The 14281-nt window shown below is 38.8% G+C and overlaps 1 protein-coding gene across 1 annotated transcript in view; it reads left to right on the top strand.

The window, feature by feature from the left end:
* Positions 1–9554, top strand: part of VWDE (von Willebrand factor D and EGF domains) — an 88490-nt gene extending 78936 nt beyond the window's left edge. Inside the window, exons 28-31 of the mRNA XM_054691916.1 lie at positions 4466–4623; positions 5074–5132; positions 6424–6549; positions 9466–9554. Coding sequence (XP_054547891.1) covers positions 4466–4623; positions 5074–5132; positions 6424–6549; positions 9466–9554 — 432 coding nt within the window. The remainder of the gene's footprint in view (positions 1–4465; positions 4624–5073; positions 5133–6423; positions 6550–9465) is intronic.
* The last annotated feature ends 4727 nt before the right edge of the window (positions 9555–14281 follow it).

Here is a 14281-nt window from a genome sequence, read left to right as displayed (position 1 = left end):
TAAAGCAAGCATATTTTTAGGGTTGAATGCAAGTTTCTGCTGGTTATTGTCCCCAAATGAAGATGTCTTATTTGGTGGCCCCTTCATTGTCTAGTGGGAAGTCTTAAAATTAAGAACTAAGGGTGATCATTGCCCAGTGAGCCCTTTATAGCTCTCCTTTAGTTTGCAGAATAGTTGTTTAATCAGTCACTCCTAGTGAAGCCATTAAACCATGTGACAAATCATGATTGTAGATATGTGGGGAAAGGAATGCTTGCAATAGTTTAATGGTAATGTAGTGTGCAATTAATGTTAAGTAGTTTGTGATACATTTTTATGCATGATGAAGCAGCCATTGGGAGGGTTTATAGCAGAAGGTTCTTTAGAGAGGAATCTGGTGTCAACACAAATTGTGCCTTGGCTGATGTTCTGGGTCTCAGGCTTCTTTTACAAATAAAAGGTTAGGTTTCAAATTCTCCAATTCTATTCCTAAGACAAAGTTCCACAATAATTTTTTAATATACTATATTATAAATTCCTACTATATATGCAGACTTATTAGGAATTTAATCACTTTTTCATTTTATAGGCTTTGCTACATATGAGAAAAAGCCATTTTGATATGTGTGACAGTATAACTTTAAGAAAACTTCATAGTATGCATAAAATTCCCATCTCCATCCATTCTCCTTATGCAATACTAAGAAAATAACACAAAAACATACATTTTAATAAATACTTTCCTTTCAACACTATACCAAAAATTGTATCCAGGAAGGCCACAAGCACCCAGTTACATAATCAGGTCCAGCCTGTCCAAATATAAAAGATCTAATAAATGTGCTAACAAACTGTTGAATGAAACATTGCCTCCTTTATAAAAGTAAATATAGCTTTATGGCAAAATTTTTTAAATGTAAGTAAAGCATCATTGCAAAATTAACTTCATTTTCAGCCAAACACATTGTGGGGTAAGGCAGTCTAAGCCGGGGAGGAATTTCTTGAAGACTTACTGACCCCACATCCTACCCCTGGGCTATGCTTAAAAGTTTTGAAAGAAGACTGGGTGGGAAAGACAGATTTTAATTGAGACTTTTCAGGTTTTCCTTTGCTTTTCTTTGCTTTAGTAATGAAAGCAGTGATGGCATTATGTGTCCCCCTACCGCTAGCTCTCCCCACTCCATACTCATTTCGCCTTCCCCCACCTTCCCACCTCAACATCGCTTCACACTTAGGGGACTTCCAAAGCCCACAGCCACTCCCTCACTGAAGATCCATGGACACTTTGAGAATAGCCATCCCTCAATAACCACCACGAACTAAGAGTGAGGACACCAGCTGCAGGCAGCCCCGTTGAGAAACTCCAGGAAAGAGTGCTACAGGGTGAAAAGTGGGCTCAGGAATTGTGGAAAAATCCAGTGTCCAGTATATTTGACATGGTTTAGAAGGTAGAATGCTCTGGTTAGCCATGTGCCCTTTACCTTGATGGGGTAGAGTGGCAAAACAGGCTCTAGTACCCTCTGGAATAGAGGCCCTGTGAATTTTGTCACTCTAGTAGTACTGTGATCAATTCAATTCTTAGACTTGGACACACACACACACAGAGTTGTGAAGTTGAAGTATATTCAATATGGAGCATTAAGAATACTATCATATTGCACAGATAGTATTAGTGATAGCAGGGAGGATGGAAGGGCAGAATGGAAGACAAAAAAATAATGTACACAATTTCTATTAAGTAATAAGAAAACATTATAATTTCTTCAGTGTGAAGAAAAAAAGTCTTAGCTATCTCTTCTGTGAAGAAAAAAATGAACAAGTGTCTAAAACTCTTTATAGACAGTTATATCTTAAGTGTCTATTCCAGATTCTCATTTTCCTGCTTTACTACCTAAGAATGACTTTTTAGAGGTGCAATTAATGACTCCTTTCTCTTTCACTAATATGAGAGTATACTTATTTCATTGGAAATCACTATTATATATTATTTTATACTTCATATCTTCTGTAACTTTGTTCATATGTTAGTTTCATATAGTACTTAACCTTACAAGATATTATTATAAGATAAGAAATTATCAGGAGAGATTTAATGCAGAAATAACAATGGTATATGGTGTTCCTACTTATTCATTTATGCTTACATAACTTTGAAGGTGCTCAAAGGGTTCCACAAATATTGAGTCATTAAACCTTAGTACCCCTGTGAGGTGTACTTGGCTATTATCATTATAGCTTATTATTATTCAGACAGATCAAGTGTTCCCTGGTGTCCTGAATGGCTTTTGCAGAAAGTGTTGACTTTTTAATATTCAGCATCTGAGAATCACGTATCAGGTTTATATAAAATTAACTCATTTTTCTGAGGATTGTCTCTTGTGAGTTATCAGCCATCATCCACTTCAGGTAGTATAGCAAAAATAATACTACCTGGCCTTTAGAAATCCTTCTAGTTGAAAAGTCATTTTGTTTCTTTCCAGAGATAGGGAGAACAAATACCTAAGGGCTAAAAAGTAATCAGTGGATTGTTAGCTTTCCAATGCCTCTAAGCAATTCTCCAATTCTCAGCAGACACCTACTGGTTATCCTATATATTTAATTCAATTCTGACACTCTACCTGGAGATAGGATCAGACCCCACAGGTTAAGGGTTCATTTCCAAGAATCCGCCACCACTTCAGGCTGTCAACAACACTTCTGACTAACTGGTATGTCAACTGAAGTCCCTGTGACCCCTTATTCAGGTCTGGCAATTTATTTAAATGACTCACAGAGCTCAGGGAAACATTTGCTTAACATCTACCAGATTATTATTGAAGATGATTATAATGGCTAGAGATGAACAGAATATTTAATTGGGATGAGGTGAGGTCTAGAGGGTTGTGAGCACAGGAGCGTCTGTGCCCATGGAAATGAGGCTTACACCCTTGGCATGTGTATGAGTCACCAAATTGGAAACTTTCCAAACCCAGTTATTTTGGGTTTCTATATAAGCTTCATTCCATAAGCACGATCCTGAATGAGTGACCTCAGTTTCTAGCCCTTCTCCCCTCCTCAGAAATCTGGGGGTTGGGTTGAAAGTTCTAACCCTCTAATCACCTAGTGGGATCCCCTGGCAGCTAGCCTCCATCCTTAGAGGCTTTCAAAGTCACCTCGATAACAGAAACTTAGGTATATTTGGACCAGAATTGTTATGAAAAATGAAAGACACTTTTATCACTCTACCACTTAGAGAAATCCAAGGGTTTTATGGTGTGAGGAATGGGATGAAGAACAAATATGTATTTTTTTACTATGAATCAAAATATCACAATGGGTGACAAAAGAATTATTGGTATGTTTGCTAGCACTCGTTTAGAAATATGCAATGTGCCTAGATTGTACTAACTCCATTCCAGATACAAGGAAACTGAGGTTTTGAAAGTTTGAACATTTCGGAAGGGCACAGTTCCCTAAGTGAGAGTTGGAGGTAGACCTCTAGTCTTTTGTCTTTTTTTTTTTTTTTAAAGATTTATTTATTTATTCAAGAACTGGGGTACAGGCCGAGGCACAGGAGGATGAGAGGATTCACCAGAGACAGAGTGGGGAGTAGAACAGGCAGACAGACCAAAAGCACTGCTGAGGGGAGCAGCAGGTGAGGCAGAAGAGGTCTGCCATGCCATGTGGGTATCTATCTCCCTGGCCGGCTAGGGATCAAACCCACACTGCAGAGGCTGCGGACAGCTTCACAGTGCTGCGTTCAACCCCCTATGCCACCAGGGAAGCCCTAGTCTTTTATCTTCCAGCCCAATTCTCTGCCTTCCATTTCTGACATTACCGAAGTGTGGAAGACTTATTACAAGTGGCCCCGGATTTGATTTTTCTCTCTACAAAACTATATTTTAATTGAATGTTTACATGTTTTAAAAATATTTTATTATTCCCATCAAATTGTGGTAACATTGAAATTGTTGCTTAGGAGAAAGCTAAAGTAGGTAGACTCTGTGGTTGGGGTAAGTGGAAATGATGACTATAATTAAGGAGGCGCATTAAAGCCAAAAGTTTGGCAGACCTACTGTGTCATTTCAGATTTTGTTTGAAGTGTGTGTAGTGTGTAGAGGGGTGAGTGAAAATGAAAGGATGAGGTGGGTAATGTAATAGGGGGCTGAAGCCAAAGACTGTTATAGGTGGTGTCCCCTTCAGGGGACGGTGGTAGTGAGGCTTGATAGCCACAGGCTAAATACAAAGTATCAGTGGGGGTGGAAACTTTGACAAGAAATATACCTGGGATTTAGTATCAAGGATCCAGCATTCAGGGTTTCAGCTTTTTCAAATCCTCAGTGATGCTGGGAGTCAGCAATTTCTGCCCTCACCATGCCAGAAGGTTGTTGCCGGTCTTAGAAGGAGGTGGAGAGGCTTCCAGCAGCCAACCTCAGAGAGGAAAAGTTCTGAAACTTTGCAAGCTGTGGAGTGACTGAAACTGTTGCCACTTTTGCTGCTGTTACAGTCTGGAAGAGAAGGCGGAGACCTAGAGGTGGGCTGTTTGAATGTGGCCACTTGGCAGGTAGTTTGGCTGCTGCAGCTGCTGTTTAATGTCAATTTGTCTGGTGCTGTGCTGGGGCATCATGGCAGCTCCGTGAGCATCTCGTGTCTTCTGCTATCTTTGTGAGTTGGATCCTGGTTGCCACATGCTCCTGGCCCTCTGTGGCAGGAAGACACCATCTTGGGAGAGTTTGTGTTTAGGACCTGAAAACACTGGACACTGCTTTGGGTGAAGTAAACGGCCATTTGTGGCCTCAGTAAATCTTTGTTTTCCCAATAAATCACATTGTTGTTGTTCTCTGAACCCGAGTCATCTTGCAGTTGTGCTTGCGGGTGAAGAACTCAGACAGTGACCAGTAAACTACTTTGGGCAGTGTCTGTGGTCAGTTTTAGTGCCCCCGACTGACCTGTATCAGTAACTCTAGCTCTAGTTTCTATTTGGCTTTCTATTTATTTTCTATTTTAAAAATATTTATTTGTATAGTGTTACACCTTATTTTTCTAATGAATTATATTCATTCTCAAAGGGGAGTGCAAGATTATGAAAAAGTGTCTTTCCCTTTTTTGCAATAGGAACTTTGTTGCTGCTTTGCAGCAGGAACAAGATGAAGGACAAAACAGTTGTGGAGCAGGTTTGCAAGGCAAGACTCTGCTACTTGAACAGAAGTTCTTGTGCCATTTATTGAAAGCACACAGGCTAGTAAAAGCTGATCATGCAACAGTGGTATAAGGAATAAAGTCCAGAGGGTAGGATAGGAATGGGGGACAACGTTTTATGAGACACAGGGAAGGGGACATCATGCCCACATGTAAAGAAACATTTGCATCTGCAAAGTATTTGATGTTATCATAGGCAGAGGTATCCCGAGACCACCATGGAGATAGTCATGTCGCCATGGATTTAGAAATGAGCTCCCAAGGAAGATTCATAACCCGCGTTAAGGTAGAGTGACCTTTGTTTCACTGATTCTATCTCTAATGTTCTTCCTTTCTTTATGAAGATCTTAGTTCCTGACCTAAATCTTCTCTCTAAAGATGTTCTTTGAACATTTCTCATCAGGTCAACAGTGGCTTAGGGATCCCTGGGCCTGCCTCATAAGATGGGCTATACTCTGTAGGTAGTCAAGGAATTCTCTGCTGTGATTTGTAGATAAGAAATAGGTCACAGTAGCTAGTAGGCAGCTCATGGGAACCCACATCTCTTGAAGAAGATCTCACTTTCGGGATATTTAACTATGAGCCCTCATAGGTCCTAATCCAAATGTTGGTGTCAATTTACTCTCAAGAAAGCCTAACAAAAGGTCTGTAGCAGGATGGGTCGGGGTTGGGGGGATTTAGAAATGAGCTCCCAAGGAAAATTCATAACCCGCGTTAAGGTAGAGTGACCTTTGTTTCACTGATTCTATCTCTAATGTTCTTCCTTTCTTTATGAAGATCTTAGTTTCTGACCTAAATCTTCTCTCTAAAGATGTTCTTTGAACATTTCTCATAAGGCAGGTCTACTGTTTAAAGATGGTTTTTAAAATAGATTCCCTCAAGGGCCTCTCCTGGTGGCGTAGGCGGTTGAGTGCTGCACTGTGAAGCTGTCCGCAGCCTCTGCAGTGTCAGTTCAATTCCGGCCGGCTGGCGAGGGTCCCACACAGCGGCAGACCTCTCCTGTCTCGCCCGCTGCTCCCCTCAGCAGTGTATTTCAGTCAGTCTGACTGTTCTTTTCCCCACCCTGTCTCTGGTGAATCCTCTCACCCTCTGGCACATCTGGCCTGTACCCCGGTTCTTTTATAAATAAATAAATAAATAAATAAATAAATAAATAAATAAATAAATCAATCAATCTTTAAAAAAAATAGATTCCCTCAAAATTTTGTTCATTTGAGAAAGACATGTTTCTTGTAACACCTGTAGTGCTGGTTTCCAAATTCACAGGTCCTTTACAGTCCAAAAAAGCCACTGGAGTTCCTGATATTAAGACTGGGTTCCAGATAATAGAAAATAGGATGCATGAGAAGAGCATGTCCCCTTTTTCTCAGACCACGGTGAAAAGTCTCAGAGGTAATGCTTCCACTTATATATTATTGCCCTAGACTTAGCGATATGTCACACCTAGCCACAAAACAGGGTGGTAAAGGTAATGTTTTACAAATTGGCACATTTTTACAAAATGTTTTACAAATCGCCTAAAACTCAGTGCTTAAAAAAAAAAAAAAGAGAAAGAGCATCATGAGAAAATTGCATCTCTAACAAAGGAAGTAGTGACATTATTCTTGTAAGGAACTGTGCCATTAGATCATAAGAGTCCCCATAGATAGATGACTAATGAACAAGGAAGCTATTCACACAAAGAGCAGCTGATTTATTAGTCCTTTAGCTACTTTGTTCTTCAAGCTTACATAAATCCAAATACTATAATCACCCCTACAGTGTCAGCACAATTCACCTACATTACATCGTTTGTATATAACTCATAAACGGCATATTTGTTTCAACAAGCATACTTCATGAAAGATTGACTAAGCAATAGCAACTTGATTTCCATAATCTTAAATTGTAAAGCAAGATCCTTACTTCATGAAAATCACTTAGTAACATAGAGAACAAAATATTAAACTGTCTTCATTTAGAAAAATAGATTTTATAAAAGAATTTTTATGTCTATATTACTATATTTATGTAGTATATTAAAATAAAAGATTGTAGAATCTAGATTTAAGAGATATATTAAATCTCTCTATGCAAAATAAACACAGCTGCTTGCACAATATATTTGGATTTATCAAAGTATTCACAAGCAATTATAAAGTCCTGTTTTAGTACCTGTTACTCTCAATGATACTAGAAAGTATGTATGGTGGAAATAACATCTTTTATGTTTTTTCTCCTGAGCATGCTCAGTTCTCTTTGTCTGGAACAATAGTGACTCATACTGTGGTGAGATTATTTCTTCTTTTAATTACATAATTGATGCCAGTTAATCATAGAAAAAATTAAAACTATAAATAACAAAAGATAAAATTAAAACCACATATCCTGTTACTTGCGATTCCCATGGTTACTAATGAGCATTTCTGAATTTTGGTGTGGCCTTTCTGAATTTTGGTGTGGCCCTTAAGCCCACACTGACCCATCTTTTTCCACAAGCTTCCTCTAGTTCATGACTGTGGTCACAACACTATGCCCCTGATAAAAAGCTGTCTTTTGGGACAAACAGACTCCAGGAGAAAGATTGTGCAATAAGAATGCTGGGTGTAGTGAACTGAATAGGTTCCTGTGTCAGAGCCCTACAAATGAACGAAGAGTCCCGCTTTTCTAATTACTCTTCCCCACACTTTTTTCTCCGAAATCTAGAAAAAGCAAAAAGAAGAAGTAGATCAGGGAAGTGAAAGGACAGACCATCCCTCCTCCTCTCTGCCTGTTTTTAACCCAAGAGATAAGGCCTGAACTTACTGGAGAAGTTTTGAATTCATAAAGAGATTGACGCTTTGATTTAAATTCTAACAAGCGTTTTATAGCCTAACATAATAATGTTCTTAAAAATAAATATGTTTTCCCCGTAAGGCACACCACAGCCTTCTTTGTACATTACAAAAATAAGATAGGGGCCTCCCTGGTGGCGCAGCGGTTGAGCGCTGGGCTGCAAAGCTGCCTGCAGCCTCTGAAGTGACAGTTCGATCCCTGGCCACTGGCGAGGATCCCACATGGCGCGCAGACCTCTCCTGCTGCTCCCCTCAGCAGTGTACTTCGTCAGTCTGCCTGTTTTGCTCCCTGCTCTGGCTCTGGTGAATTTTCTCACCCTCCCGCGCTTCTGACTATACCCTGTGCTTGTATAAATAAATGAATGAATAAATAAATCTTTAAAACAACAAACAAAACCAAAAACTAGATGGTACTTCAACACTATGATTAGGGATCATTTTAAAAAACAAAATCACAACCAAACTGTTATAGGGCAGCCTCGATACAAAATGGGGTGCCTGACTGTGGGTCCTCACCCGTGCGCTTAAAAGGACTTATCAATGCTCTACTGCAGGCACACGCGAAAGGTTAATAAAAGGTTTATTTACAAGGGAAGGGGAAATGAGGAAATGTACAGCTCAAGGAGAAAAGTGGGAGACAAAATTTTAAATGTGTCCCACCTGATTCGCCGATCTGGAATCCCAAATGGCACTCAGAGCTGGCCGCGAGCCAGGAGCCATGAAGCCAGGAGGCGAGCGACAGAGTGAGAGAGCCCAAGGCCCACGTGTCTATTTTTTATACCAACCCTGGCTGCTTAGCTCCACCCTCAGGTCCCAGCCACCTTCCCTTTGGTGGTGACGGGATTTGTCTTTCCCAATGTCCTGATGACTTTGGTCTGGAGTAGGGGTGGAGTCCACAAAGCCTGTATGGGATTAGCGCAGGACATCCTGTCCCCCTAACAATTAGAACAAAAATGTGAAAATTGTGTACCTAATTTGGGGTCAAATTACACTCAAGAGGGCCTTTCTGGTGGTGCAGGGGTTAAAGTCTCAGCACTATCAAGCTACCACCAGCAACTGAGGCATGAGTTCGATTCCTGGCCAGGGGGCTAACCCACTTGGCTGGCGCTGCTGAAGTCTCCTGTGTCACCCACTGCTCCCCTCAGCAGTGTATTTCAGTAGATCTGCATGTTCTGATCCCTATGCTGTCTCTGATGAATCCTCTCAACCCTGCACCTCTGGTCTGCACCCCAGTTCTTGTATGCATAAATAAATCTTTTAAAAAACATTATACTCAAAGACAGATTGTCTTTGCCAGTTTATTTTACACAGGTTTATTGAGGAAATTATAATTCATAAAAACAACACAAGTCAATAATAAGCAGGATTAGAGCCCCTTAACAATAAAAGAAATAACATACTCTACAGTAATAATGGATTCATTACACCATTGTTCTAGGCAAAGGGCAAATAAAAGAAATAAAGTACAAATTTAGTTGTTATATCTTTCTAAAAGTTGGTTCTTCAGAGAGTCAGTTTAGCCAACCAGAAGCTGATATCCAGCAGCCAGCACAAAGTGAAAAATCTCCTGCTGCTAAAGATTGATGCTAACCAAGTGAGGGTGAAAGTGTTAGCAGGCAAGATAATCTCCTTCATATGGCTGCAGCAGGATTCTCACCACTTCCAGCAGTCAGTGTCTTCACAGAAGCTAATGCCCCAAGGCCTTTGGAGAGCTATTTATATCAGCAGAGCAGTCTTGTCTGGATAGAAAATTCTTTAGAAGTCCATTACAAGATCGACACCACTGTAGCTACTATGGTGTCAGGGACATAAAGGTCCTCTCTATGTTCATATGGATGAGCACTCAGTAGCACAATTTTGCTGACATCATCGGGAATGCTCATATCAATAAGAAAATCCTAATATCTAAATTTAAACAAATTTATCTAAATATGTCTCTCAAAACAAATTCAGGGCCTCCTTGGTTGCGCAAGGGGTTAAGCACAGCACTGTGATAGTGTCCACTGTGTCTGCAGCACGAGTTCAATCCGCAGCCAGCCAGGGAGCTACCCACAAGATGCAGCAGACCTCTCCTGGCTTGACCGCTGCTCCCCTCAGCAGTGTACTTCAGTCTGTCTGCCTGTTCTGTTCCCCACTGTCTCTGGTGAGTTCTCTCACCTCCCGCACCTCTGGCTTGTACCCCAGTTCTTGTATGCATAACTAAATAAATCTTAAAATAAAACCCCACAAATTCAAACCACAACCAACTTTGTCCAAAATAAGTTGATACCAATGAAAATATGGAAACATGTTTTTATGGATATGAAATAACAATTCAGAATACAACACAAATATGCATGAAAAAGATACCTGTTTACAAGTACCTGCAGACCACTACCTCAGACAGAAGCGTGTACATTAGATGACTGAAAGTTTAGTACCCCTGCGAGTGTTGATTTTGGAGTTACAAATACATTTTAGAAAGGAAGCAAATTTGCAAAGAACTATAAATAATGGATTCTGTGTGTGTATGTGGGTATGAACGTGTCTACATTTTCATTTTTCTATCCCTTATCATTTAAGATGTATTAATAAGTATTTAAGTTAAAGAATATCAAAGAACAGTGAATATCACCTAAAGGCCTTGAATCCTTTTCTGGGCAAAGGGTGTGCTTTCAGTCGTAATTGAGACGGTTGTCTATCGTATTAGGTTGAAGTATAATTTTATCATTTTCTGTATTTCAAGACTAAGCATGGCTTAAGGAGAGATGTATGGGTGACAAGTTGATAAAGGGTGGGCTATGATAGCGTCATTCCTGTATCAACTTGAATAGGATATTATTTCCAGTTACTCAATCAAACACTAATTGAGATGTTGCTTGAAGGCATTCTGAAGACTTTAAGTAAAGCCACATATCAGTTTCCTGTAACAAAAAATAGAATTCTGGATAATGTGGTTGTGCTGACTGAATCTGTTGGAAGATCTTAAAACAGTGGGCTGAGGTTTTCCCAGGAGAAATTCTACCTATGAACAGCAGCTTCATCCTAAATTGTGGAGTTTTATTGTGTGCATGTCTCTCTACCAGGGGCTTGCTTAGCCAGTTCTCTGTTTGTGTAAACCAAATCCTTGAAATACATGCATACATACGAACTTACATCCACACATACTTAATATAGACACAGATACTTAATCTTACTTGGTCTTTATATCTCATTTCTCCTTCCCAGTGTCAGAATTAAGTGTTGAGTTTATTAAGTGATGGAAAAGAAAGCTGAAGAATGGACAAAGTAGACAGAGGAATGGTAGAGACTTGATCCACACTAATGTGTATCTATTCTCATAATCTGCCTTTACAAACCTCCTCCTAAGACTTTGAAGGAGCAGTTTTTGTAGTTTCAATACTTGGTGATACACTGGGCCCTTTCAATCTGAGGACTTACTAGTTTAGGGAAAATTAAAATGGTTACTATTTGAGGTATTTCCCGTTTTCTGTCTGGCACAGATACACCCAGGATCTCTTTTCTTCTCCACGTGTCCGAATTAGTATTTGACTCACATCCTGATTGTCTGACACTACGTTCTGGCATGGACCAGTGGCCCCATGGCTGCTTCAGGCCTATGTTTTGTTGAGCTGTTTTGGTAGGCTAGCCACTACCATTCCAGCAGTTGGACCTGAGTTTAGCTGCACATGGAGATTTTAAGTCCGAGGTGAGACTACTTTCCCAGCTTCCTGAGCAGTGTTGGTGGAGGTATGAATGAATTCTGTCTAGTGGAATGTGGGCAAAAATGATGTGTGATAGTGTGGTAATGTAACCTAAACTGTCAGCCAGTTTCATACTGCTTTTGAGTAGTTATTCCTCTTTCAAAAATTAACGTGTGTAAGGAAGATATATTGCAGTCTGTTCAATCTGACATGTTACAATTGGAAATCTATACTTCTACATTTATTTACTCACAAAATACTGCAGAATGAAAAATTCTAAAAGCAGTGTTGTTAGGCCCAGATAAACATACATTTTAAATTGAGAGATGGCAAATTGCTCTCCGATAGGGTTTTATTCAAATGAAGCGTGCATGATGAAATTAATTTCCACACTTCTCCTAACAATGGTTAATAGTAATATTTTGTTATCCAGTTGAAAAAAATCAAAATTTATTTGCATTTATTTGTGAGTTCAAATGTAAAGTTCAGCACTTTGATTAGTGTTGATAATTGAAATAAAGGTATTTAAATTACAAAGGGTGGGTTTGCATTAGCCTCCTCATTCCATAATAATGAGTAGGTTGAAAATCAAGACCAAATAATCATATTATTGCATTTCCTATGACATGAAATAGAAATAATGCTCATAAAGAGAAAAAACATTTTTAGGAGGCTGCCATATGGTCCAATTTTTCAGTCACAAATAACTAAGCCCTTGAAAAATAAATACAAAAGAATGTATCTGTTATTTGCAGTAGAGTTTCAATTAATTCTGGATACAGTCAACTGGCTGGGTCAAGACTGAAATCCTATTACACTGAACTGTCTAAAACTTTAAATAGGTAGCTTATAAAACAATTCAAAGTGACAGCTTGCTGCCAGGATTTAGGCTACAGCTCTAGATAAACTAAATAGAAATGTTTACCACTGAGAGCAAGTGTCCTTGAATTTCTATACAAGATTTTTCAGAAAGCTGAGAAATCTTAAAATCATGTTCAAAAAGAATTTTTTAAGCAACTATTTCTATATAGTCATTTTGACCTCTATGTAAATCAGTACCTGTTATACATATACCACAGATGTCTTCATTTGTTCTAAATAGTAGAATGTGTGGTTGACAAATTATCAGGCAAAAATGCTTTATTTGGGAAGGATATCCTTTTATATCTAAAGATTAAATAACAGAAGATTTGGGATTAAAATTCTTTGTTGTTCAAATGTTGGCGAGGTTGTGGAGAAAAAGGAACTCTCCTGCACTGTTGGTGGGAGTGCAAACTGGTCCAACCACTATGGAGAGCTGTGTGGAGATTTCTTGACCTACTAAACATAGAGCTTCCATATGATCCAGCAATTCCACTCCTAGGTATTTACCCAAAGGACACAGAAACATCAACTCCAAAGAGCACCTGCACCCCTATGTTTATAGCAGCACTGTTTACAATAGCTAAGCTTTGGAATCAACCCAAATGCCCAAAAATAGATGACTGGATCAAGAAGATGTGGTACATATATACCATGGAATATTACTCAGCATTCAAAAAAGATAAACACATGCAATTTGCAGCAACATGGATGGCGCTGGAAGGGATCATGCTCAGCGAAATAAACCAGAAAGAAAAAGAAAAATATCGTACGGTCTCACTCATAGCAGGAATCTAGAAAACTTAAATAAGGGACCAGGAAAATGAGTATCTATAAGAAAGTCAAAATCATAATCAACAAACAACTATGAACCAGAGACACTTTATGAGGGGAGGGGGGGGGGGGGAGGGATTGGGGTCAAAATAAAGGGGTTGCAATTGCTTGGGGAATGTAAAAATAAAAAAATTAAAATAAATAAATAAATAAATAAATAAATAAATAAATAAATAAAATTCTTTGTTGTTCCAGTATTTTCTTTTTATTTTATATTTTTGAACATATTCTACTTATGAATCTAACATTAATGAAAATGCTGAAATCCTAAAAATGATTCATATTGCATAAAGTCACAAATCTTTTTTAAGGTTTCCATTCAAGATAAATCGTTTGAAATAAAATGGAAAAACCACTTACTAGAAAAGAATTCCATTTTTCCTGATCATTTTCAAAACTGTATGAATAGACTTACAGTATAAACTAAAGCTTGTAGTTCGTTACAATATATATTTCAGTCATAAACTATTGTTAAATTGCATCCTGTAAGGTACAGTTTAAGAATTGCCCGTACCCTATGCTAGGCCAATGGTTTCAGGGGCCACTGGTGAGTACTCAGAGACTGGAGGTCTCTGTTGCCAATTAAATCAAAATAGCTACTTTTGTCACAATTCAGGTTCTAAGATATTACTTCAAAATTAGATTTCACAAATTAAAAAAAAAAAATCTGAAAACCATTGATCAAGGGACTAGAACTCCACCAGGGGGTAAAAAACCCTTCTGAATTTACTAATGATTCTTTTCTCCATTGAAAAATTGTATAGTGGTGCACACCTAGTAGTGTATGTTTCCCCGATGGTTCTGCCAGGATGTTGTGCAGCACATTTCTTCTAACTTCACATCATGCAACTACATAGAAGGTTTTTAAAACTGAAATAAAATGCTAAGTCTAAGTGGAAAAATATAAAATCAACAGTTTAAACCGGTTTTTAA

Source organism: Talpa occidentalis, unplaced genomic scaffold (assembly GCF_014898055.3).
Source record: "Talpa occidentalis isolate TD23 unplaced genomic scaffold, MPIMG_talOcc4v2.1, whole genome shotgun sequence".
Lineage (NCBI taxonomy): Eukaryota > Metazoa > Chordata > Mammalia > Eulipotyphla > Talpidae > Talpa > Talpa occidentalis.
Note: the sequence above shows the minus strand (reverse complement) of the source record. Positions and strands in the feature narration are given on the sequence as shown.